The 27,925-nt window shown below is 42.9% G+C and overlaps 1 protein-coding gene across 1 annotated transcript; it reads right to left on the bottom strand.

The window, feature by feature from the left end:
- Positions 1-36: 36 nt before the first annotated feature.
- Positions 37-27,887, bottom strand: LOC141056191 (ovostatin-like). The gene is made up of 36 exons (XM_073552897.1): positions 27,725-27,887; positions 19,813-19,996; positions 18,901-19,057; positions 17,697-17,749; positions 16,083-16,103; positions 15,427-15,595; positions 14,959-15,043; positions 14,753-14,879; positions 13,842-13,953; positions 13,598-13,713; positions 13,083-13,241; positions 12,750-12,980; positions 12,134-12,191; positions 11,483-11,625; positions 11,045-11,194; positions 10,757-10,924; positions 10,548-10,647; positions 10,342-10,471; positions 9,847-10,078; positions 9,640-9,763; positions 9,446-9,561; positions 9,018-9,069; positions 8,389-8,472; positions 8,097-8,273; positions 7,929-8,007; positions 6,442-6,595; positions 6,172-6,249; positions 5,440-5,602; positions 5,119-5,339; positions 4,829-5,044; positions 4,036-4,160; positions 3,592-3,682; positions 3,009-3,080; positions 2,815-2,920; positions 2,551-2,601; positions 37-185 (listed from the first exon to the last, which is right to left on the bottom strand). The coding sequence occupies exons 1-36, from the start codon at positions 27,790-27,792 to the stop codon at positions 181-183; spliced, it is 4,377 nt and encodes a 1,458-aa protein (XP_073408998.1). The 5' UTR covers positions 27,793-27,887; the 3' UTR covers positions 37-180.
- Positions 27,888-27,925: the final 38 nt, after the last annotated feature.

Genomic DNA, 27,925 nt, shown 5'->3' with positions numbered 1-27,925 from the left:
TTTTTTTATCTCACAAAAGGCAATCAGACATGCAAATTTAGAAATTGAAACGTTTAATACAGTTTCACAACATACATTTTAGCATCTTCCATTTTGATGTTTCCCACCCTCTCCCCCACAAAAGTTGATTGTAGAAGTTAAGCCAAAGCTGCATCCTTCTTGTTGAATTTGTCCTCTCAATTAACCTACAAAAAAAATAAAAATAAAGAATTTTAATAGTTTAACCCCCACATGCAGCACAGGCATTAGACTGGGGTTTATTGGATCCTTCAGAAGAGAAGATTCTGAAGCTGCAGCTGTTATTTTATACACCAGGACTTAATAGGATCTAAAAAGAATGATCTATTTTTTTATAATTAGATTTTAGTGACAGAAGTATTTTGGTTTAAAGTCACGGCCAAAATAAGTGTTAAATTAAAGGGGTTGCCTGGGCTTTTCACATAATCTCAGTACATATCTGGGCTGCAGAATTATGACAATAGGTAATTTACTTTGTCACTAGTTTGCATGGTTTTCTAGATATTCTGAACAGAATGTCCAGGGGGGAGGGGGGGGGGGGGGTATTATGGCATTGAAATGAGAACTAGTTGTAACCTCCTACTCTACCTCCAAACACGCCCTCTATAGCAATAACCCCACCCTCCATAGCTACAGGCCCTCCCCGTCCACATGAAGCAGCCCTCACACAGTAACAAATTCTTCCCCTCCAGCAGCCTCATCGCAGAGAGCTGCTCCTCCCCCAGACACACACTGAACAGTGTTCTATGGAAAGTTAAACTAGTGAGGGAAAATGGTCCTGTATTCTGGGCCACTCCATGATTACAATACATAACTCATTATCATTGATTCCTTCCCTCACTGTCCCAGGCTGCTGGCAGCAGTGAGAACAGACTGATGTCCAGTGATTGGGGTTTGCAGCTTCTAATCTGCACAGGGGATGGCAGTCACTGATGTTCTGTTCTGTGAATGAGACAGCTCTGTGTCACTGATGTCTTCACACAGCAGCAGATTTGGTGCAGTGTATATGTGAGCACTGTGTCTGACAAATACTGATGAGAGCAGCCTGTCCAATCAGCTGCTGTAACAGTGTGAAGTGTTGGGGGGGTGTATGTATGTATTGTGCTGCTGTCACAAATACAGGATCACTGCTGTGTTCTTTCCAATGCTGGAATGATAAAGAGGAGTGCTGGTGCAGTTTACTGCCAGCCAATGAGTGGGCAGTGGGTGGTGCTGGTCACTGGAGCTTGCTGTGAGTTTGATGGAGCTTCGCACATACACTGCACCAGATCTGCTGCTGTGTGAAGATAGTGACAGCTGTCTCATTCACAGCAGAGGCTGTCACACAACAGATTACATCAGTGACTGCCATCCCCTGTGCAGATTAGAAGCTGCAGACCCCCCATCACTGGCCATCAGTCTGTTCTCACTGCTGCCAGCAGCCTGGGACAGTGAGGGAAGGAATTGTTGATAATGAGTTATATATTGTAATCATGGAGTGGCCCAGAATACAGGATGATTTTCCCTCCTCACTGGTTTCACTTTCCATAGATCACTGTTCAGTGTGTGTCTGGGGGAGGAGCAGCTGCTCTCTGCACTGAGGCTGCTAGAGGGGGAGGATTTGTTACTGTGTGAGGAGGGCTTCTTCATGTGGATGGGGAGGGCCTGTAGCTATGGAGGGCAGGGTTGTTGCTATAGAGGGCATGTTTGGAGTAGAGTAGGAGGTTACGACTAGTTCTCATTTCAATGCCATAACACACCCCCTTGGACGTTCTGTTCAGAATATCTAGAAAACCATGCAAACTAGTGACAGAAATTAAATGACTTGTCATAATTCTGCAGCCCAGATATGTACTGAGATTGTGAAAAGCCTGGACAACCCCTTTAACCATCATGCTGTTGAAGTCTGCACCCACCAGAGACTCTTCTGGTACTATGGAGGGTCAAATTGACCCAGCACACTGCAAGTGAGGATTCCTCCAATATACCTGGACTTTATGAAGGCATGTTTTTTTTGTAAAGAAAAAAGGGGTTTCCTAGTAGTAGAAGCTGAATCCTTAAGATTAGAGATCCTTCCATTAGAATGTTCCAGAAGATAGAGTGTTATAACACATACACACATACACACATACACACATACACACATACACACATACACACATACACACATACTTAAAAAAAAATTAGTGATTTAGCCAACCAAAACATGATCCCCATTTGGACTGCCTAAAGTTTTAAGTGGATCAGAAACCAAAATTTAAAAAAGTTTTTCAAATTAAGAAATCCATAGACCAAAAGCTGATGTGCATATGAAATTACAGTAGTTATTTCACCCTCAAATGTAATGTAGGTACAAAACCAAGACTGATAGCATCCTCGAGGTAGTCCATCCAGGACACTGGCCCCTCAGAAGAACACATCCATATTCTGCTCCAACCACAGCCATTCAACATGGGTTCAAGGAGGAGAGGTTGATCACCAACAATCAGCTCAGTGTTGGGACACAGCAAATTGATTTAGGAAGATTGACCCATTTTGTCAGATTTTCTTTACCTTTTTTAGAGTCCATACAACTTAACTCATAAGTTGCATATCCATTCTCAGCTGGAAAGAAAACAAAAAAAAAAAAAAAAAAAAAAAGTTAGAAACTCAAGGGTAGAGTTTGACCACACAACCAAATTTATGAACACAGCAATTATAAACCTCAAGTAATATGTAAAGATTCTCAATGAAGCCTCAATTTCTACATCCTGAGCTATTGGCCCATTTACCTCTGTTACATCTGAATGGAGTCTTAAAATGTACACAAACAGTTACCTTCTTCGTAATATCTATACACCAAGGCGGAGCTGCTCTTCACGTTCAGGACACGCTGGCCCATCAAGGCGTTCATGTTAAATTCAACAGGCTGATCCTTTTGAACCTAAATGACAAAAATGAGGGATTGTTTTAGCAATTAGCTAAAATAGGTTCTTATGACAAATCTAGAGAAAAACATTTGGCTCACTTACAGTCTCCATGTACAGGAGGACTTCTCCTTTTGGGCTCAGTTCAAATTTAGAAATAATTTTATCTTGCACCAACTGTAAGAAAAATGACAATTTATATACAGTGAATAGTCACAGGTGAGGCAAGCATTGGCCGACCTCAGGCAATATCCACCCACATTACAGTATACTGTACTAGGCTTCTGATATTCTGAGTGGGAAAGTGGGCATCTTGGACCCCTATATTGTGAGGGGGGGGGTTCTCCTTTTCAGCAGGAGAAGGGAGAGATGAGACTGCATGTGTAGTCTCAGTTGTAGTTTATGGGAGTTCCTAAATGCTCAGCTGTAAAAAAAAAAAAAAAAAAAAAAAAAAAAAAAAAAGCTAGCCGTACTTCCCATGTAGTTATCTGTATGCAATGGGAATGGAGTTGAGCAGAGGACCCTTAGCTTCCCAAGAAGGTGAATGCCTGCCTCTCAACCTAGTTTGCCAGATATTAAAAAAAGTTCTAGATGGAAGTGAACAAATTTTTGTGTTTGTGGGCTTTGGAGTCCTTTGTAAGGAATTGGAATTTTTTTAATAAAATTAGGTGTAAAACGAGACACCAACCTTGTTAACAGACGAGTAGTCGACGCTGTAGCCGGATAACATTCTTGCCTTGACAATTGCCATGTTTGATTCGTTGTGTGCTCCATTATAACTGAAGATATATAAAAATTCTATATATTTTCTTAACCTCTTGATCCCAGGAGCAGTGCAATACTTAACCCATTTACTTGTAATTTGCATTTTGTTCCATACCAGTATGGGTAGATGGTATAAAGGGTGGGTTCAGCCAAGTTTTTAAAGTGTACACAATGGCAGATGTTACATAGATGTTATATTTGATCTTGGTCAAGTTACACTTTAAGTTTCCAGAAATATCTAAAATGTTCTAAAACTAATGCAAATATGGCACAATGCAACCAATCCATTAATGTAGGGCTAATAGTGATAGGACCCAGGATACCCATAGGAATTTTTAGCTTCAAAGTCCTTAGTGTAACACTATACCTGAGCTTGAAGTTGAGGTTATAGCTGTAAGCCACTCCATTGACACAGTTATCCGAAGAGGCCAATATGGACAGTGAGAAAGCAGAGTTTTCTTTGGGCACAGGGATGTTATAAGCTACTGTAGTCTGCAAAAAAAAAAAAAAAAATATATATAGAGAATTAATAAGAAAGTCTAGGGGATTTAAGTTTATACAAAGCAATTTTAGGGTTCCCCTTATGTTTTGCAATAAAAGTGATGGTGTAGAAGGAGGTTGGGGGTGGAATGTTGTGGCTGCTCCTCCATATTTCAAAGTGGAAAGACTACAAAGGACTCAAGTTCATGCATTACGTGGACCGGCTGTTGACTTCCATGCTGACAGTGTAAAGCTTGGTGGCATTGCAGTGAAACACTGATGCACACAGGTAGCATTCTGATAAAGGGATAGAGTGAAGGCCAATTGATAAGTACAGGTAATATGGGAATATGGGTAGTGGGGGTAAACCAAACCAGTCACATTTGGGGAGGAGGCATATCCTGGGTCTCTTATGCACTGGGGCAAGGTCTGTTGCAGCCTCCTTGTACTTTACCTCCCAGTGTCACCTTAAAAGGCCCCTAGTGTCCACATTTGGGTGAGGTTTGCATAAACCATGTTCTTTATTGGTTTCTCCCAGCAAAGTCAGGAGTATTGGCGAGGATGCAAGTAGGGTAGTGGTGTCTTTAGGACATTCTCTCATCATGCCCAGTCTTGTACACCATGTTGTTGCTTCCCTGCCTCAGGTACTAAATGGTTTAACTAAAGCCAAAAGCAGTTACCAGTATCATGCTCCAGCCAGTCCCACTGACATCAAGGATGTAGTCTCCATTTGTTTCTGGCAGGGCCTCTCTTTGGACCACTAATCTGTTGTCCTTATTCAGGTTAAATGTGGCCACGTCACCATTGTCCTTTCGGACCACTACAGTTTGCTGAGAATTCGGAGTATAGAGTAGCTTAGCAAAGGAAGCCAGAGCCTGAATGACCACAACCGTGTCCTACAAAACAGAACAAAGTGGTTAATATCGAGTTAATGAGAGTGTGAATTTTGAGTCATGACTCTCATAGTTACCCAGGTAGAGACGTATCCACCATGTGAGTTTTGCTGGCGAGCAAGCCACATGGAGACCTGGGCCATCTTTGTAAGGCTTTCTTTAGTAACAATGGGGTCAGCTGCCATGCTTAGCAAAATGTATGCTGTAACCTCCAACTCTGGCGAGCGATACGGAGGCAAGAAGAACGGAACGGCTTTTCTCGGGGGAGCGTCTTCACGTTCCCAGTGAATTGTGCCGGCTGCATTTAAAAAATAAAAAAAAAAAAAAAAAGTAAAAAAGTTAAAGTACAGGATGGATAAGTGTAACAAGACATTTCTACATTTCTTGAGCAACGCTACCTTCAACTTTGGCCTTGCTCATCAGATTCTCAAGCAAGGGTTGGCTATATTCTGTGAGGTTGGCCAGTGTGAAGGCGTAGAGCATGATGGCTTGATCGTAGATTTTCTGCTTGCTCTTAGATGCATTTTTCAGACATTCCAAAGCACCAGTCAGCAAAGTATGCTAGAGGTTGAGTGGTGGAAGCACTGGTTAGCATTTACTTTTATTTCTCCCCCAGTCACACCTCACAGTGTAGCTATTTTTTTTTGAGGAGTATGATTATATAAGGCAATCAGATGTTCTTTTGTAAATAGATCATTCTGATCTGCAACGGACAAGTTTCATCAATACATCTATATCAGACTTGCCTGTTTCTCATCTGACCAATTAAAGATCAAAATTATCTAATTTTTTTCCCCAATCAGAACATCTGTTTGACACATGAAGTACAAGATAAATTAAGTTTTATGCTTTATCACTTCTCAATAATACGTGAGTGTTTTATGGAAAAATCTGGGTCCCAAAGTCAAGACGAGCAATCCCTTGATATCAGCCATGATCAATCTTGACCACTGAGCCAAACCTGAATGCGTCAGCATCAGTGGCTCACAGCCCAGTTTATACATCTAGCTCCTGCTTTGTCAGGTTAGCAGGGGACACCTAGGTGGAATTTGGCTCCTCTGTGCTGGAGAAGGCCCCTTAATTACCATATCTCTTGGCAGAAATATTACATATTTTCACACTTTACATACCCCCAAGCTGTAGTCAGATTCCAAAAGCGCGATGGCAACATAAGCTGTATAGTAAAGATCACGATCTGTTTCAGATTCCTGAAAAAAAAAAAAAAGTTACATGTTTTGTACTTTAAACTGGCAACCTCCCCCAATTAACACTGTGGCTCCTGCCTTCATGGGGTGGGGGGTCCCTGTATAACCAGCAGCTGTTTCATGGGAGACTGATTTTTACCAATGGTAGTAGGACAAAAGTAAAAAAGATTTGTCAGAAAGGTTTTAGAGTCTCACCTGGACTGTGAAGAGTCTTCCTTGGGACTGAAAGCAGCCATTATCCAGTCTTTGGGCGTTCTCCAGCCAGATTAAGGTTTGCTGCTGTCGGGTCTCATCAATGTAGATGTATTTTTTGGCTTTTTCGAATGTCTTAAAGCTGTAAGCCGTCAGCCTGGGAATTAAATAGCAAGTCGTAAGGGCGGGGGGGTGAGGACACCATCCGAGAGAAATCTGGCAGACTATGCCAACATGCTGATCAATGCGATGAGATTTTCTTGGATAAAGGAGAAGGTTTGATAACTCCTTCACCCCTGGGCAGTTTTCAATCCCCTTCTCCCAAGAGTCATAACCATTATTCTCTCTCAACATAGCTGCACGAGGGCTTTTTTGTAGGACGAGTTGTACTTTTGAATGACACCATATAGTGTACTGGAAAACAAAAAAAATCCAAGTGGTGTGAAATTGCAAAAGTGCAATTCCACGAGTTTTTTTTTTTTTAAAAATCCATGTTCACTATATGGTGAAGCGATGACAAAGTATATTTTTTTAGCTTTATTTTAAAGGGGATGATTTGGGCTTGTTTTTGAAAGTTCTCATTTACTTTAATAGTCCTCTTAGGAACTAAGGGGTGGGAAACCTTTCTGCCAAGGGCCATCTATACCATCCTTCAGGGGCTGTAGAAATCAAGTGCAAACTGCACCCAGAGTAGATCTGGATGCTGGACACATCTGTCATTGCACATGCCTCAGCATTCAGTAATGAACACTGTGCACTGCTCACAGAGCAAGAAAGTAATTTGCTGTTGGACGGCAAATACAGCTGCTAGGCCAAGCACTATGGTCCCTGAAAATCTGCCTGGGGCTGGATAAGTAATCGAGAGCCATAAAGTTCCCCACCCTGGTCCCAGATGTGAAGCAGGGAGTCATTCAGCCCCATGTATAGCAAAAATAAAGATTCTCCTATGATCACTGGCGTTCATAATGACAGGTGCGGGGGGTGGCTTTCTGCAGACTGCCGGCTGTCATGAAAACCCAACGGTACCCCACGATCACGGTGCTGCTGGGTGGCACTTGGTGACAAGCTTCTGGTCGGTGCGTGCCAAATGCCACTGTCAGTGATTGATGGTGGCATTCAGCTCGTCAACCATGGGTGGATCTTAGAACCACAAGCAGCTGTTTGAGGCACTGGATTTCTGACTAAATTAGCCATCAAGTATCGGGACAGATGCGGGCTCAGTGCTGGAGCATGCCTGACAGTCAGGGACACGGATTTATATGTAATCACACAGCCATTGGTCATGACGATTAATATAGGATGTAACTATGATTTCAGTGAAGTGTCACTTACAAGAATTCTTGCTGTAGTTTTGCTAAAAATCAGCAGGATATTAACACTTTGAGGGAGGGGGGAGAAAGCAAAGGAAAAGAAAAAAAAACCCACACACCTTCCCAAGCAACCCTTTAACATCTAAGTGGATGTTCATTAACAGCAACAATGTTACTTACATAGAGTTAACGCTTTCAATAGAGTTCTGAAACAGTCGGTAAGCTCCACCAGAAGTGTAAGAAAGATGGCGATAGTATCCTAAAATTAAAGATACATGCGAGTAGACTTAGACTATCTGCAAGAAGCCATTTATCCCCCCCCCCGTAGTATAGATCAATGACACTCACCTTCGGTCATGTAAGCTTTGGCCTTTTGGTAAGTGTCTTCAGTTAGTTGCCCTGTGCTATTCAGATAGTCCAATACCGGTGGAATAGGGGCCATGCGAGCGAGATTCTGTTCTCCACAACCATAAGGTTTCTGGACCAAATCCTGAAGGTTTCTTAACGGGAGTCCACAAAGATCACCTGTAGGGAAGATTGTGAACATTGAGCAATCCTAGATGGAAGCTTCAAAACCAAATCCATTCCTTGACAGTCAGAATCTTGAGAAGTGTGATGCGATTAATAGGAAATTACTTACCCACAGCAGTCATGGAAGCTTTGGCAGAGTCAGGGACCACGTTCTCAGGAAGAGTGATATGGACAGGCAGCTGGACATTGTTGTCTATAAGAAAAATAGTAATGTAGTAGTGTACAAAAAGTAGAATTTTTTTTAATAAACATCCTATGGCAGACCTGGGCAAAGTGTGGCCTGTAGGCCAAGTCTGACCATTCCAACACTGATCGACGACATGCAGCTGCTCCCCCTATATCACTGCCATCTGCAACCTCCAAAGGCAAATCACTGTAAATATAATGGCGGAGGAGGGAGCCGCCTACTCCTGCCACTATCTCGTGTCTGCTACGTGAAGCAGTGCACACCGAGTAGTCTGGAATGTTTTGAGGCATGCCAGTGTACAGGAGGGCCATTTGGTAGCTCATACTGTTTTCTGGAGAGCCATGTGGGGGCTCAGAGTATACAGGAGGGAAATCAGCAGACTTCATGCTGCTCAGTATTACACATATATGTTAATATTGAGCAAAATTAATTTTGGCTCATTGGTTGGCCCTCTACATTGTCTTGTAGCCCCCTCAAACCAACCCCATGGCAAAATTGCCCACCTCTACTCTATTGTAGTTAGTTTGGAGGAGGCGTGGGACGACACTTACTGTTCACAAAGACTAGATTGCTTAAAGTGTGTTCCAGATTGATTCCTTCAGGCTGAAAAACAAGATGAAAGATGTACTCACGCACACATCACTCAAGGATTTTTTTTTTTTTTTTTTTTTTAAAACACAGGACACTTGTCTAGCTGCCCAATTTATCAGCTGCCACCAGATCTACTTGCAACATCCTTTCTAATAAGCCACCACAACAATGCACGAGTGCCTACAACATAAAGATGGCTTACTAAGAGGAGGCACAATGTAAGAGGTTCCCAGTGATCTGGTTTCACAGTGATAGACAATTCACGTGGGCACTTGGCCAGAGTACTGCAGGTTCTTTGCTAGACTCCAATTAAACCTCAGTCACTTTTTTGTATCGTAGCTTTGGACAATATTACACCATGATGGTCTTAAGCCATCAAACATCTCACCTCCACAATAACAGTTTGCACAACGGTGTCCTTGCGGGGAGGTTGGTTAGGGTCATTTGATCCATCACAAGGGCCAATGTGAGTTGTTTGGGCAGATACTGTAAAACTGAGCTCGCCTATGAGGAACAAGCCAGGAATACATAATTAGCTACAGAAATGCATGCAGGTTGGCACATGTACATGATGGTGCTTACCAATGATATTTGCTTTTACTTCCCAGGTGTAGGAGGCTCTGCCATCGGTACAAATGCAGGCATCCTGCTGGCCGTCCTTCAGCTCAGCAGTAAATGCATTGGTGTTTTCTAGAGTCACTTGGACCTAAAGTGGCAGCAATGTAAATTTCCAATGTTATTATGTTTAAGAGTTCGTGTAGAAAAGCAAAGAAGCAAACAAACTCTTACTTTGACACATTGTTCCATGTAATTGCGTACAACTCCGATGAGGACCAAGGTTTCTCCTCGAATAAAAGAATATGGTAAAGAGAGCTCCATGAAGAATGGAAGGAAAGTCGTATAGTTAGCCGAGTATTTAGTCATTCCAAAACCTGTTTCTTCAGAGGTACAGAAAGCTGTTCCAAGCCATTTTGTGATTGTGTCGGGTACAGTCTCTGATAGAGTGGCACGGCCTTCGGTGCTTAAAAAAAAAAAAAATTATATATATATATATATATATATATATATATATATATATATATGTATGAAGGGGGTAACATTTCTTACAGCAGTGACTTGTTTGCACTTGAACTGAATGAGAAAGTAAAGGATTCCTGAAGAGAACCAGCCAAGTACTACAAGTGCCCTTTGGAGGTTCACCCAAAATTGTGAAGTATGAGTTTCCACAATTTCCATTAAAAAAAAATATTCAAGAAAGTATTCTCGTTATGCAGCTATACTTACTCAAGGGGAACGATAACCCACATGAACGTTTCGGAAAAGTTTGTTCTAACAAATTCAATTGATGCAGCTCTTGATGCGCCTCCTGGACTTGCATCTAAACTGGCAAATTTAGCATTGACACCACCAGCCACTGTGACAAGATAAGGGTATTAGGGTCTAAAAATTACACAAGGATTAAGAAAAAAAAAAGTTACCAAGATACGTACTTTCGTTTGCCAGTGGAACAATATGTGGTGGAGATGGATTATTATCACAGACTTCAGGTTTTCTTAGTCTGAGATCTGTGCCAATGACCAGACCAACCAACTAGAAGATGTAAAAAAATATAAATACTGTAAATCATATTATGATCTACAGCCACAACAGCCTTCCAAAAGTTATGCTAATAAGTCTCTGCAGAAAAGGAATTACTAACCTTAAGTTTACTGTAGGTATCACCTTCTGTGGGGCTGCTCACAGCCCGATAGTAAGATCCGTTGTAGAAGACTAGCTTGTCTGGGTCCTCACAAGGGGGTGCTGGGTCTTCAACATTAAATCCAGCCACATTGTAGCCATAGTAGTAGTACCTGCGAGAGTTGTAGACCTAACATGGAAAAAAGATTAGCCATGGTTCGAAACTACCATTCCTGCAGAGGTGGAAACCATAAAATGGCCTTTTTTTAACCTAAATTACTAACACTTAAATCGTTTGCCCATAACTTACTGTGTCAGCTGAAAACTGCTCATAGGGATTAAGAATTAAGAGGCTGGAATCGATCACACGTAGAGCACAATATGAATTTGGATCTGCAGAAAGCTGTACATCAACAGTGGATCCAGGAGTGCCTCTTTCTGCTGAGAAAGTCATAAAAACCTAAGAAAAAAAAAAGGGGGATGATTTTAAGACAGACTAGAAGAGTGGCAAAGTCAAAACCTAGGTCTTTGCATCCAGGGAAGCCTAAAGGTTTGTCTAAGACAGATGACTGGAGAGATTGTGCTATTGCTGATTTTTTTTTGGCCAAGGTCATGGCTTGGTCAACCCTCTACAAGTTGGCTTCTTCTGTAGGTGCTCACTTCTACGTAGTTCAGTATGTGACTACACCAGTGATGGGTCCATTCTAAACTAGGAATCGGACTACCAAGCTGTTACAAAGCCATCTACCTGATTTTGGAAGCATTTTTCAATGTCGAGACTGATTGTATCAGCAATCATTTCACCCTCCAAAATGCTGTAGACAATCAGATCAGCTCTGGGGGCCATTGCAGGAGACACCATGACATCCAATGAGAAGGAGCCATTTCTTGCTGCAAAGGAGAAAATTTTAATAGTATCTTATTTCTATAATGCACTATGGAGACAAACAATCCATGCGGATACAGTATATTCCAGAGTTACAGATAAATCGAGTATGCATCTGAATAGAATAAACCAGTTAACCCCTTTCAACCCCACATGGGTCAATTTCATAGGAAGCCAATTAATGCATTGGTAAAAAAAAAGAAACATTAATGCACAAAAACATCAAGATTAAGTACGACAAATATATTGTCTACCAGATCCGAGAACTGAGCCAACAGAAGTTGGGGGCCAGGACTGCCTTCATCTCTGGAGGTCTGACTGGTCTCCTCATACAAACAACCCATTGATTTGACTTGCCATTGTGTGATGCCCTCCTTGGTGGCATTGCAGAGAAATAGGACACAGTTACAGCTGATTACTGTGCTTCACAATCACTATACCAGTGTAATGGGGGGGGGGGGGGGATTACATTTTTACCTAAAGTTTCAGTATAATATTATACAAACAACTCACCGCTGCTCAGATCAATGTCCTTCTGGCCATTCTGGACAATGAGCGACTTTGACAGCACCTAAAGAGAGCAAAAAAAAGGATAAAACACAGATTTAGTCACCATTTACATCCACAAGGATGGGGGTGAAAACTGTTCGTTTGCACAGTAATGTACAAAACTAGATATTAATCTGGAGCCCATGTTACAATGTCAACATGGAGTAGATGTCTGTTTGATTCCTACTGACAGCAAACAAAGGAACTCTTAAAAGGCCAGGTCTCAGACTGGACTTGTTTGCTGCCATTAGAGGTTTACTATATAGTTTGAACAGAGCATTGCCATTAGTGAACCGCATACTTAGGCACCATATGGCAGCACATGAAGTGCCCATGGCTCCCTGGTGTGATTGCACTAGCATCAGCTGTACATAGGGTTTTTTTTACGTGAGCAGTTGTAAAGTCCTATGCATTTTTAGGACATTTTAGGTGTTTTTAATGTCCAGATCCCCCCGCCACCCCATCTAAGTGTTGACATGTTGGTGTAGGTGATGAGTAAATCTTTGGTATATTGATCAGACCGTCCCTTTGCTCATTTCTACTCTTGACCCATCATGTAAGCGATTACATAGACACTCACCAGATAATAGATTGTGGCTGTGTTGACTCCAGCTCCAGTTCCTTCTGGGCTTATGATATACGACACATCAATACCGTGGCTCTGACCGCAGGCAATTTCACCTTTAGGACGGGTCATTTGTAGGAAGCTACCGGAATAGGAGTAAAACCGGTAGACTGTGTATTCAACGGAGGGGTAGTCCCTGTCTGACCATTCTGAAAAGTAGCACTGATCGGGGTTTGGGTAACTGACCTATGAGGTACAGAAGAAGCATTACTAAGTCACAATGGAGAGGGAAAAAAAAAAAAAAAAAAAAAACCACTACACCCCAGCCTCATTTCTTAGTTTACTCACCCGGACAGTAAAGTTTGCCACAACCATTTTGGAGGTATCTATGTTATAGACCACTCGGCCGTCAGAGTCAGTGATGGCCTTTGCGGGTTCACCGTTCTCGACCTGGATCTCAATTTCTTGACCTGCCATGGGTTGATCATTCTCGTCTACTAGCTGGGCCTGATTTAAAAAGAAAAAAAAAAAAAGAAAAAATTTGAATTCCAATTCAATGACCATATTTAATGCCATTGCATTCAGTGACCAGAAAAGTAAACGTTGGCAGGTATGGATGTCAGCCAACTACAAATTGTAAGGACTCGGACACATTTATAGAACAAGTGTAGAGCAAGTCATTGAGAACTATGGATTTATACATAGTTACATGGACCCATAGCCCTCCATATAACTTGCCATTAATATAAATGCACACTTCTATAGACTATGCAATGTTTTCCATTACCATGTAACTTGGGTCTACGAACGATACTCATTGCCAAAAGAATCTGTCTTTTTGGCTTCCAGTCTTAGATACTCACCACAACAGGGTAATCTATGTTCCTCTTATAATATTGGTTCATGGAGTCATAGTCCAAGCGGAGACTAGCTGGTTGACTTGTAACCCAAATGTAACGAGATTCTCTGACTTGAATTCCTAAAAATGAGAATTTGACATCATTCATCTTCTGAAGTGTCCACCAAATGATTAAAGTCTTCTCCCCCCATTCCATCCTCCCTGTCCATAGCACCAGTTTTGGATATTCCATCTTGTTAGCTGGTTACCTGTTCCCGCTTCAGTGACAGTGACATCCAAGTTGAAGGACCGCCCTCTTGTAGACCTCATTACTGATGAGTACAGGTCAATCTCGCCACTGTAAGAGCCATCTGGGCCAAGCTGCCGGGGAGAATAATGGGTATTTAGGGTTCAGAAATTGATTTTTTTTCCATGATGGTGGAAGAAAAAAAAAAAAAAAAGTTTCTCATACATGGAGAAATTAGAATGATCTCTGCATTCCATGACAAATCAGACTACACTCATCTGAAAGCGGTGCCATTTTTAGACCAGTCGGCTTGCACTTCTGATTTTAAACCTAGGAAGGCATTGCACTTGGTAAAACAAACCAAACAGTGGCAGCTAGCAGGTGGGGCAGCTATAATAGCTGCCCCTGTGCCCTGGAGCTTAGGGGGTCCCATATATATAAAGACCTTCCTATTAGAGCCCCCCCATCCATCAGAGGTCTTTGTTAGAGATTTTGCATTGTGGCCCATGAGCTTTAAGCAATGCAACTGGTAACTAGTGTCAGGCAGCTGCTGGGAAAGCAGAATTGTATTGCAGGTGGCCCAGGTGCACTTTTGAGTACACATTTTACACAAGCAAAATTTGGGTACATTTCAGCACCAATCAGCATCAGAGTCAAGTTAAGAGTGTTATTGGCCCCCCCATTCACACCTTTATCTTTTAGCAGCAGAGATTGATCACCGGAGTCTATTAATTGCCGTGTCTTCAATAGTGTGCTCCATCAGAGTCCATTGAAGTAGTTTGTGATGAGCTGCAATACCACCCACAACCCATGGCCAGGGGTGGTGCTGTGTCAGAAAGCAGCCACTTTCCTAATCCTGAATAGCCACCATATGGGGGGGGGGGGTTTTCTTTACAGAGAGGCAACTCTCCCCGACTTGACTATGCGACTCACCTCTCCGATCATGTCGGAACAAGTTTCACCTTTCTCACCGAAGCAGTTTTGTTGTCTGCCGTAGTATTGAGGTTGAGTACAATAACGAACAGTAACAGAGCCGGCCACGGGCTCTCCAAAGGTGTAACTAGAGAAAAAAAAGCAATTAGTAAAATAAAGGGAACAAAGTTCGCACACCCAAAAAACCTACCAAGAGCTTTACATACATGGCAGAGACGTTGAATGTTACAGTCTTCTCCACCACTGATACGGTTCGTGGTGAAACCATGTCAACCTTGAATCGGGGCAACACTGGAAGACAGAATAAGATGAAGCCTGCGAACTGCAACAAAGTCCGCAATATTTTTTAAAAAGTTGGCCAAACTAAGTCAATTAGCAGTGACCATCAATATGGTACAATCATACGGTCAAAAAGGAAAGGGTGAATTTGGGATGGGAAAGAAGTTGAATGTTCCATTTTTTTGTTTAGGAATGAACCCATCAGCTAGATGAGCATAGATACAGTAATTTTCATCCTTATTACCCAGTTAGGTCTCCACAAATCTCCACCCTGTCACACACTAAGGACTTGGCTTTCCCCCACCCAAACCCTATAGCCCATAGGAAAAAAAAGAAAAAAAAAAAGTGTCATTATAGACCATGTAAAGTCTTAGGACCACTGAAAATTAAGTTACCATATTGCTCCACTGTGATCCACTGACTTAAAGGATAGTCAGATTCTCTTTCAGCTGTTATTATATAGGAACCCAGAGGGGCATCAGAAATCAGATTGAAGTCCAAGGAAACCATGCCATGATTTAACTGTGGAAGAAGCCACTGGACAATCTTGGTTCTTGAGGGATCCTGTAAATCGACATACAATCATTGAGAATGTTGGTAGTCATCTGAAGATTGCATCCAGAGGGACACGAGCACCACTATCCCATAGTGACAGTTCTTAGCTATGGAGTATTTATTTGCAACCAGCAATAAATGTGTGCCTGCGCCTTAGGGGAATGGGGGTGCTTTGAGTGTTGGGGCCTCTAGGGTCAGCAGACAAAGCAAGCCATTATGGGCAGGAACCTGAGCTCCCATCAGTTGTGATCATTCCTTTGTGTAACCCACTAATGTACTCATAGGCCATCAGCTCTTAGACATGGTGGTGGTAATAATTACCATCCTTGTAAAGTTAATAAAAGCATACATGGCACTTCAGGCTAGTGGCCGGAGCAGGGGGGGGGGGGGGGGGGAGAAGATTTCTACTCTATGCATAGACAGTCCATTCACCCAACAAGAGTTATGAGCTGAAGTAGCTGAGCTGTACCCAAAATGTCCACATGCCATGTCTTACCTGCAGGTAGATTGCTGAGAACTGGAGGGGGGGGGGGGGAAAAAAAAAAAAAAAAAAAAAAAAAAGAAAAAAAGCATATTAGGTAGAGAACAAATATAAGTGCTGACAAAGGGAATACAGCATTATTTATTGGTGAGATGACTTTGATCAATCCAACCTTTAGATAGGACACTCTTTCTAAAGTGTTCTATAAAAGTTTTGCATGGAGTCATACACACACATATACATACATTGGTCATGTACAATAAACTTCACCAAAAATGGCAGCACATCTTGGTCAAACGGCTCCATGCATTATATACTGCCATGTTAAGGGTATGTGCACACTAGGGTGACCGGATCTCATATGGGGTGGGGGGATGTCAGCATCTTGTTCATCTGGACCCCACAAAACGATTCCCCTTTCCAGATATTGAGAGAGCCAAAATTTGAACTCGATCAAACGACGTTAACCCGTGCCGCTCGTCGCTCAAAGTTTGAAAAAAATCCAAATTGTGGTATTTTAAGACTTAGGTATTTTGCATAGTCTGTTAGACTAAAGAATGTGACAACAACATTGCAGAAATAGCCCTGACCAAATTTTCGAACCATTTGTGGTATTTGAATGCAGAGTTGGTGGGATTATCGTTTTTTGATCCCACCATTACAGACAATGAAAAGTTGTTAATGGCTAATAAATTGCTCAGTAGCACAGATGAACCATCAGAGCACGCTAACCTACAGGAGTTGATAATTTTACATAGTTATCTAATCTATTCTAGAGCTTTTGTTAAAGTAGTTTTTGAAACGTCAGAATATAATGCTCGGCATTTGCTTACAACTTGCAGGACATATTGCTTTTGTTCTTCATCTTTTGTCAGAAGGTCGTTAAAGTCGGTTACTTCCTACCTCTTTTAATTTTTCTTTCCTAACTTTTGGATTTACAACCCTAGCGTGCTCTGATGGTTCATCTGTGCTACTGAGCAATTAGCCATTAACAACTTTTCATTGTCTGTAATGGTGGGATCAAAAAACAATAATCCCACCAACTCTGCATTCAAATACCATAAATGGTTTGAAAATTTGGTCAGGGCTATTTCTGCAATGTTGTTGTCACATTCTTTATAGTCTAACAGACTATGCAAAATACCTAAATCTTAAAATACCTCAATTTGGATTTTTTTTCAAACTTTGAGCGACGAGCGGCATGGGTTAACGTCGTTTGATCGAGCTCAAATTTTGGCTCTCTCAATATCTGGAAGGGGGAATAGTTTTGTGGGGTCCAGACGGACAAAATTCTGACATCGATTTTTTGCGGTCACCCTAGTGCACACGGTGTGTATTCTGTTTAGGAATTTTCAGTGCAAAATTTACTACATCTGAAGGTCAAATGACCTGCATTTTTCCTGCTGATTTAGTGTGGTTTTCCTGCATATTTTGTGCGGTTTTCTAGAATGGAGCAGGTGGAAAACTGCAGCAAAAGTGCACAAAAGTAGTGACATGCCACACCAAATCTGCTACTGTACATCACATGCAGCTCTGCTGCGTATATGCAGGGCCAAAGCCGCTGCTTACATGCAGCAGAATCTGCAGCGTGTGCACATACCCTTATGGTTTTATAGTGCAGTCACTCACCTTCTGATTCACTGGCTTCAGCTGAGCATCTAGACAGACCAAACGGAATAGCACTGCAAGGAAGTGGAAGCCATAATTATGAACGTCAAGTTTAATGCCTACATTAACAGCAGCGCAACAAGCGTTGCAGTGAGCTAAGGTGGCCAAGCTAAAAGTTTACATAGTTTTAAGATACATGATGAGCATTTTCATTTTCCAGTTATCCAAAGTATAGGAAGCTCATGTCAAATAACTGCTAGAATTCAGCAGTGAAGTGTGATCAGCATCCATCTGCTAGATGTCAGTCCTCACATGGATGGGTTTGAGCCCCATTACGAGCGTTGGATTATACATGCCGGGTGAATCACTGCTCACAGGGACGATTATGCCAACATGCAAGTTTTGCCCTTCTGGTATCAGATTGATGGCAAGTTTACAGGAGCTAACAAATGGGGAACCAACATCCCTGTGGTGGTCTCAAATAAAATGAGAAATCTAAAATTAAAAAGTTACTTTGGATAAACCATTTTATTAGATCAGCAGTTTCCAGGAGAAGTGGACATACTTAGTTGCTAGGATCCAGAAGACATCACTAATCTAGGGACGGTTTCAGCAGTGCTGAGATACACATCAGGGATTGCGATGAGGAAGCTTTGTCCTGTACAAGTCTATCCCTTTATTTTATTACCTGACCTATACTTCATTCTAGTCTCAGCTGGATGCCCATTCATCCATAATTATTAGCTTGTACGGCCATCTACTCATTACGATCTGGACCACCATTTGCACCAATCCGCTGATTCAAAGTGGATGGGTTCAAAGAAAGAAATATACCCTCCTGATTGCCCGTTTAGCCAATTGGTGGAGAGTCCATTCCTCCAAATCTGAACTGATCCCATGTTGCAGTGTAACATTCTCTCTTCTATTTACCCATTAACCAAGAAAATCTTTGGCATTAGAGGCCCAGAGCCTCAATGAGAAAGTATTATTTGGTGCTCTAGTCTATTGTTAGATGGGGTCCACCAGACCAAGAATTCTCAGCCACTTTTTGGGAGGATCTTCCATGGCACACCCTTCTACGAGTCTTAAAGCTAAATCTTTAAACCCATGCTGACTTTTTCAATATAACATGCCATAAAAACAGAAAAGAAAAAAAAAAAAAAACATTGGGATACATTTTAGAGACAAACTGAGTCTAGATGACATATCCACCAATGATGCTCACCTTTTTGGCCAGGTTTGTATGTAGGTTTGTCCATCTGAAACATGCAGCTAGTTTTAGCAGGGTTAATTACCACCGATTTACGTTGCCTTAGGTCAGTCTTTGCACCGGTTGCTGAAAAAATGATTGCCACAGGAACAGCTTTGAGGACAGTGGGAACCTGAATCAAGGAACAAGACCATTGATTTACTTTCATTTCACACGGCAATGTATGTATAGAGATTTGCAGCCAGCTAGACTTGTAATCCAGAAACAATAGGCTTACATACTGTGCCATCATGCATGTGAGCCAAGGCAATAATTGCATTTGTTTAGCAGATTAACATTAAATGCCATATCCCAGTGTCAGTTTCTGACGACTATAATTTAGTCACATCGTCAATATACCAGGCACAAGGGTTTAGGAGTGTTAATTCTTTAAGACCTTGACATATACACGGTGCCAAAGTAGAAGTAAACTGTGCAGGATACAGAAGGTCCAGTGCAATAAGAGCCAAATCTTGAACTTTTGATGCATTATGAAGTCATGCTACATTCGAGGCCTGTCCATAAGAAAGGTCACCATTCAATGCATTATCGCTGGTGTGTTACTAATGCTGTGACGGTGCTTTTTGAAGCTTCATCCGGTCACCTTCTGGAACCTTGATTTTATAATTGGCCAATAAAAGGGTCAAGATTTGTTTGAACTGGACCTACCCTTTGCATCTGTCCATAGCGATGGCATTATTGTGAGCTCTGGAGGATATTAGAAGAAGCCAGCTCATCACAATGGGCCATTTATAAACAGCACCACACTTGTCTATGGCAGCGTTTGGAATTGCAGCTCAACTTCTTTTAAAGTCGATATAGGCTGAAATTTAATTGAAGACACAGAACGCCATGAATAAGGAGTTGGCGGTGGAGTCAAAGTCTTACCTTAAAGTCACCGCACTGGAAATAATTAGGAGCGGAAACATCTTCTGCAATGATGGTGGTATTCCTTCCATTGTATTCTAATACAACAGACACATCTATGCGTTCTTGACTCTCCACAATGTTTATGCAGGCTCTTCCAGTATCTCCACTGACCAGCAGTGCAGGCGTGCTGAGAACATATTTGCTAAAGTAAAAAAAAAAAAAAAAAAATTAAATATTCACTATATATTCTTCACCATCTTTCCCATAAAATGCAATATTCACTAGCGCACATAGAAGCTCAATGATTGTTGCCTAGTGTATTATTTATATAGCACCATTGATTCCATGGTGCTGTACATGAGAAGGGGTTACATCAAAATACAAATATCACTTACAGTGAGCAAACTAACGATGACAGACTGATACAGAGGGGAGAGGACCCTGCCCTTGTGGGCTTACATCCTACAGGATGGTGGGGAAGGAGACAGTGGGTTGGGGGGGTTGCAGCAGCTCTGGTGTTGGTGAGACTGTAGCAGTGAGGAGGCAGCGGGGTCATTGCAGGCTCTTGAAGAGGTGGGTTTTCACTTTTCAGGTTCCGGCTGAAGGATCCGAATGTGGTTGATAGTCTGAGGTGTTGGGGCAAAGAATTCTAAAGGATGGGGCTATTCGGGAGAAGTCTTGAGGCGATTAGATGGAGCGAATAAGTGTGGAGGAGAGAAGGAGGTCTTGGGAGGACTGGAGATTATGTGAGGGAAGGTATTGTGAGATTAGTTCAGAGATATATGGAGGAGACAGGTTGTAGATGGCCTTGTAGGTCAGTATTAGTAGTTTGAACTGGATACACTGAGGGAATGGAAGCCAGTGAAGTGATTTGCAGAGGAGTAGCGAGGAGAGAGATGAATTAGTCGGGTGGCAGAGTTAAGGATGGACTGGAGAGATGCGAGGGTGTTAGCAGCGAGGCCACAGAAAAGAATGTTGCAGTAATCAAGGCAGAAAATGAGGGCATGCAGATCACCGTTACAGTGTGGGGGGGGGGGGAGGGAAGTGTGATGACATTTATTGAGATAGATACATCAGGTAAGGAAGAACTGAGATGGAGGAAAGATGGATTAGTTTGGAGTTGTCCACATGGAGGTGGTGAAGGAGGAGATAGCTGATAGACACTCTGGGATTCTGAACAGCAGAGAGATACATCTGAGTGTCAACAGTATAAAAGGTGGTACTGGAATCCGTGGGACTTTATGAGATGTCCCAGACCAGTGGTATATATTGAGGAGTAGGGGTCCTAGAACAGAACCTGGGGGACTCCAGAGATGGTAGGATGAGGAGGTAGTGTGAGAATCCACTGAAAGTGTGGTTGGAGAGGTACGAGATCATACCTTACAGGTATCCCAACAATGCAGCAGAAACGTGACCTGTCCTTACTAACCGGTCTCCAATACTCTCTCTCTTCCTTCCCCCCCCCCCCCAAGTCTCGTTTGTGATCACACAAGGATTGTCAAGAACTAGGAGATTTTTCTTTGCAAAGTTGAATAGGTGCAATCTCTTGGGAATTAAATATAGTCCACATAATCTAGACTGTGGACCTGATGTCATTGGTTTTACAATTGTGAGTAAGTGTACAATCTAGTATGAGCAAGTTTACATTTAATCCTCCAAGTACACTCAAACCTAATAGTAATTGCCTGTCAGTATTACATTAGACCATGGATGCAGAAGTGGTTTTCAGGAGGGGGTGTTAGTCCTAAAACCCCAATGCAACTACTCCCAAGTGACAGTTTGCATGGTGTATGAAATGTCATGTACATTTTCTTTGGCTTTTTGTATCTTCTACGTTTAATTGCACGCCTGCTCTGGAAGTGTGCAGAGAAGACCCTTGTCCTTGGTGCTAAGGTGCAATCTGGTGGACCAAGAGAAAGAACGCAACAGACAACCTGGGAAAATAATGCAGAGGGAACTTCTGTCAGCGCAAGTTAATGGTGGAACTCTTGGTTGCAATGGGCCAGAAGAGACTACATAAATAAGGCCATTTATAAACAGTTGTGGGGACAACTGTCAAGCTTGCAAAGCTGACCCTCATGGGACCACCACCCACCTTCCCGGGAATGCCTGTACTCAAGTGGTGCTTGCTTAATCTTTGACACTGTCCAGGGAAATACAAGACCATTGACAACCAATTCACACTCCTGTACTTTTTATCTATATTATGGCTTCAAGTCTCAGCCTGACCCATCATAGCGAATCAGTAGTCAGGCTAGGACTGTCTGGAATTTGGAAAATGTGTCCAAGATAATCCTATAAATTAGACAGCAGAAGTGGCGTGTGCTGAAGATGAGCTAGCTCACAGGGATCAGCAGGTCATGCAGATTTTCTGCCCAGAAGCCCAAGGCATCTGGACAAAAACAGGTTTATCAAGACTTGGCATTTTCACACCAGTCTTGAAAAATTGTGACCTGAAGATACGCAGAGCTCATGAAGTGCCCCCTTAATGAAGCAGGCACATCTTTTGGTTGACATGTGACTTTTTAAAAAGTTGATTTAGCTGACCTGGGACTGGTCTAAGAATGCCAACAGTCAATGTTTGTTCAGCTTAGAGTTGAGAAAAAAAAAAAAAAAAAAAAAAAGAAAGTTTGACATTTCAGTAACTTTCTGGTGTAAACTTGCACCTTAGTAGATAAGACCATCGCAAGTGAACCCTCCTCCTACAAGCCAAGACGGCACGAGTGGTACCAGGTGCAGTTATGAAATAAGAGCTGTATTTCTTGACACCATACATCTAGTTGTGAAATGGTCAAGCAAAACAGATTTCTCAATCTTGATAATACAGCCAACATTCTTAAAGGCCTAGCTCATAAGAACCGAAGAATTGTGTCGACCACCTACGTTTGGGAACCTCCCTGGTCTTACAAGTTTCTAAACAGCCAAAGGCTGTCAGGAAAGAATTTCTTAAAGGATAACAGCCAAGGCTACATAGGGAGGTGCTGCAGAGTCCTAGGGAAAAAAAAAAAAAAAAAAAAAAAAAAAAAAAAAAAAAGAAGAACCAGTGCATAGACATCCAAAATATGGTGAAAAGTCACAACTTTTATTGACCACCACAGGTTAAAAATGGCACAATGGCAAGCAAAGGGTGACACAAAGAAGCAGAGCTAAAAGGTACACAGTATCTATAGAATCCTCATAAACTGAATCATATATTGTAACACCTGGTAATATGGGTGGAAATAGTTAAATCTATCTGCCTGATATCTAATTATAATGATCTGATGGCCACAGCACATATTAAATAGCAGGCCAGGTATGTGTCTGTACTTTTTGGTACAAGCAGTTTGATTTTGTTGAGTATAGCCATCTGGTTGAGGATTATACCCTGTATTGTATCATAAACTGGCCTGCTATTTAATATGTGCTGTGGCCGTCAGATTATAATTAGATATCAGGCAAGTTTAACTATTTCCACCCATATTACCAGGTGTTACAATATATGATTCAGTTTATGAGGATTCTATAGATACTGTGTACCTTTTAGCTCTGCTTCTTTGTGTCACCCTTTGCTTGCCATTGGGCCATTTTTAACCTGTGGTGGTCAATAAAAGTTGTGACTTTTCACCATATTTTGGATGTCTATGCACCGGTTCTTCTCTTTTCTCATGTCCATTTGCAGTGTGTCCTGCACTGATCTATTATGGGCTGATATTAGTGTTTCTACCACAATTTGAATTTACTAACAAATAACATTGTTATTCTGTCTCAGCCCTGTGGTCTGTCATTTATGTTTGGAGTGCTAGGAGAGAGGCTGCTGCAGCCCCACAAGAGATGCCAAGACAGGGTAGGCTGTGGGAGTCAGAGGGCCAGACAATGTTTTGATGAGACCATAGCCATTTCCCAGAGTCACCCTCTTAATTACAGGTACCAAATTGTGCACTTCTTAATGCATTTGGCACCGTGTACGCAGTAAGGCCGATATGAAGACTGGCATAGCTCGTTCTCAATCTTTGGATTGAAAACTCAATTTTTTGCAAAAAAAAAAAAAAAGAAAACCCATGCAGTTCAGGGTACACATGCCCCCCCCATAGGTTGTTAAAGATGAACAAAGTAATCTCCTATCCTTGATCAAACCACAGTTGCCATGGGCAGCAAGGATCAGCGTCCATGCCTACCCTGAGCCTTGCCATCTTCTATCAGCTTTAAAAATAGCTGACGACTGTCTATACTGCCCAACACAACCAATCACAGAAGAGCGCTCATTTTACCAGAGCAGTTTCAGAAAAGAAACCTGAACAGTGATTGGTTGCCATGGGCAACAACTAGTTCCTCTAAATGAGGCCTACTGTATTAGTTATTGCAGGTCAGCCTCCATATTTTTTTATGCAACTGAATATCAGTACTAAAAATACAGTCAGAGGGATGGGAGGGGTGTATATAGAAGTCTGAGGGTCACCATTGCCAAGGTTCAAATTTTGGGCCACCAGGTGCAGATAATCTGTTGGGTTCAGACAGCCTCCATGAGATGTTGTGGCAGCTGTTCACCATAGCATGTAAGGAGTCCCAGCCGAAACGGGGGGGGTGTCTGCTGTGCAAAACAGATGGCAGCCGCCTGATATGGAGCAACCTCAGTTTGTAAGCCCGCTCCATACAAGTGCCCCCAGTGTGAGGGGGAAGCATTTGCCACCACGTCTCCCCAGCTTATGGACCACTGAAGTCGTATGGCCGCCTGCCATTGGCAGGGATGCTGTTCTTTTAAGGTCACGTTCACACGTTCAGTATTTTATAACTGTATTTGGAAGCCAACCTGAACGTGTCCTTAAGGCCGGGGTCAGACTCGCGAGTGTGATGCTAGAAACTGGCACAAGTCTCTCGCATCAACACCCGGCACAAACAGCAGCACTTGGGACCGGAGCGTGCAGCTGCATAGAAGTGCAATCATAGAAACACATGCAGTTGGACAGTCCAGTCCGAGTGCTGGCTGCAATGCAAGAGGGAAGGGGGGGGGGGGGGGGGGGGGAAAAACAAAAAAAAAAAAAAAAAAAAACACACAGACCATATATGCTCTATTTTTACTATCTGCAAAACCCCAATAAATCAACCACTAAGCATATTGTAAAACAACTTTGTGAACAGGGTAATTGCTCATAAAAAGTGCTGCAAGTAACTACACCATTAGAACCGTAATCTCGGCTCCCGCTTACGAGTCAGCGCCACTGAAGAGCCCAAGACTCCGGTTGTGCTGATCATGGATCAGACGTCGCTTCCCGCATTTATACCGCCACCAGGGATTCCGGCTCTGATGGTCTCCTGTGCACAGACTAGAAATCACACAAGCCGATTCGGGGATTCTTCACCCTATAATTCCTAGGACAGACCTGCAGAACTGGAACACTGGGTGGAGGAGGGTGTGAACAGGCACGACACTGGGCTGGGACCGGAATAGTCATCCTGCTAGGAGGACTAATGTTCCTGGTATTAAACACAAACAAATTGCAAGGCCATGGCCAGGCTGGAACGTGACGTGGATGTAGCAACTGTCCAAATATGTAAAAGACGGATTTCACAGGTCTAGGGAGTGGTAAACTGACATGGGCCAAAAAATAGGAGCCCAAAGAGTAACTAAAATCCATTTTTTTTTCAGCACCTATTATTTCGGCAGTATTACCTTGACACTACGGCGGTATTTTGTGACCCAACCTTCAGATTAATGTGATCAAGTGCAACTTTTTCTTATTAAACTTTAGGCCAAGGCTCAATAGTGATGCACAAGACTGATCATAATAATGTAGTGTGCAAATAAATTACATGCAAAATGCTTATTGCCAGTGACCCGCTATAGCAAAGTTCAGTCTTCCCTTACATATACACAAACCCAGCAAGTAGAGGCCAGAAACACAGTTTGGGCATCCATCTGGTGAATGGGGTCTGTGAGCTTTGATCACCACAGAACTGCAGTTTTCTTAGCCCAGTTCACTGTACTACTGTGTGTGAACAAGACTTACAGATTTCCCTGTACAAACTGAAAACATTATTAATTAGATCTTAGACCTAATGACACTGATGTACTTATTGTGAAACTAATTATCAGTATGTCCATACTCCCAGAGTGCACATTTTAGGAGAGCCAGAATGCTCAGTATTTCAAGAATATATCCATTAAGATAGGCATTTTCAAAGAAAGCACACAAGTATCATCAGGTCCAAGATCTAAGTATTGTATGGAGTTTAGATTGTGAAATCTAGTGACAGATCTAAGACCCAGTTCTTGATGAATAGGAGAGTGATGACAGCACAGGATTTAGAGCTTAAAATAACAGTAGGCTTCAGAGACTCACTTCCCCATTTTTGTTGGGAAAAACAAAAACATCCTCTCTAGTAAAGAGGAATAAGATAGACGAACAAGGCCCCATTCACACGCAAGGGGATTTTTCTTGCAAGTGTGAACAGCAGCCTAATTTTTATCAGGGTGCATTATCCAATTTTCTAATCTAAAGGCCCATTCAGACCCTAGGGTATAGATTAATGCAGGTTTTCCTTGTACCATTACCTGCATGATATCGATTACTTACCTTATTGCTATGTGCACACGTTTTAGGCTTGGTTCCCACAGACTTTCCAATGCATGGTCTCACTTACAGAAACTGCCAGGATTTACAGTATGAGACTTTAGAAATCACATGCTGTAAAAGACATCCATGGCGCAACTCGACATGCGGCACCTCCTTCACCTTTACAACGTATTGGACGCGGTGAACACAAGCGGACTCCTGGGTTCAACAGAAGACAGCTGTTTGGACGCAATGTCCAGAGCGCTGCTACTTCTGGATCGACGGCTCCCGGCCTCAGAGTTTGAGCCAAGGGTCACTGCTCTGGTTCTCTTGCATGAGAGAATTGGATCACAGATGCAGAGGAGATGGAGAAGGCAATATCTCCATTGCTGGCATCTGCGGTAATCGGATGACATCCGAGTGCAGTCCGATTTCACACTTCTATAGAGTCATATGGGTGCCTTCGATGAAGTTGTCAGATGCACTTGCAGTATGCAGAGTAAACGTGAGAAAAATCGCTGAATTGCACTGCCCCATAGTAGAACATAGTGAGCACTAAATGGGAGTTTGCCTGGAGGACGGGAGATTTAATGGATCCAAAAAGAGGTAGTTTTTTTTTGGTAAGCTGAGCCAAGTGATCCAGATCACCAAAAAGAACCATCAGCCACAGAATAGTGCCCCCCCCCCCCCCCATTGCTACAGCCACCACAGAATAGTGCCCCCTCCCCCCCCCCATCGCTACAGCCACCACAGAATAGTGCCCCCCCCCCCCCCCATCGCTACAGCCACCACAGAATAGTGCCCCCCCCCACCCCCCATCGCTACAGCCACCACAGAATAGTGCCCCCCCCCACCCCCCATCGCTACAGCCACCACAGAATAGTGCCCCCTCCGCCACCACAGAATAGTGCCCCCTCCGCCACCACAGAATAGTGCCCAGGGTCATGTAAAGCGATTTGCTCGTTTCTGGTGTATGATCAGAGCCCATATATGCACCAGATGTTTCAGATGGAGAAGCTGTAGTGTGGAGCAAAGTTTTCAGGAGCCAAACACAAAACCTGCAATCAATCCCCCCAGAATATTATAATTAAAAAAAAACTACACTTTCTTGCTGTAAGTTAGACCCATGCACATCCGTTAGTCTGATCTACTGATCACCTGGTGTGAAGCCTCTGCAGCGATCACGCCACACTCCTCCATCAGGGGCAGGTCACGTCTGACCCTTCACTAAGCCCAGAAGGTGTAAGTGACAAGGTATCTCAGCGGCAGTAATGGGTGTCTGTGCACCGCGACCCTGGGGTACGCGGGGAGAGTGCACCCAGGCGGGGAGAGTGCACCCAGAGACCCCACCAGCAGGAGACAGTCACACATCACCCCCTAGAATGGAGGGAACTTACGGCTCAGCGCCGGCCCCGATCACCAGGCTCAGGAGAGCAGCACACAGCAGCAGCAGCAGCCGGCCCATGGCGCAGACACAACTGCCGGCTCCCGGCTGCCGGCCCTTTATAGGCTGCTGACACCTGGCAGGAGCGCGCTGATTTGCATTATTTCCTCATCACAGTAGAAGCGGAGGAGGAGGAGGAGGAAGGGAGGAGGAG

The sequence above is a fragment of the Dendrobates tinctorius genome, unplaced genomic scaffold (genome assembly GCF_039654945.1).
Source record: "Dendrobates tinctorius isolate UK_male_01 unplaced genomic scaffold, ASM3965494v1 ptg000196l, whole genome shotgun sequence".
Classification (NCBI taxonomy): domain Eukaryota; kingdom Metazoa; phylum Chordata; class Amphibia; order Anura; family Dendrobatidae; genus Dendrobates; species Dendrobates tinctorius.
The sequence above is the reverse complement of the archived record's forward strand: the minus strand, read 5'-3'. Positions and strand labels throughout refer to the sequence as shown.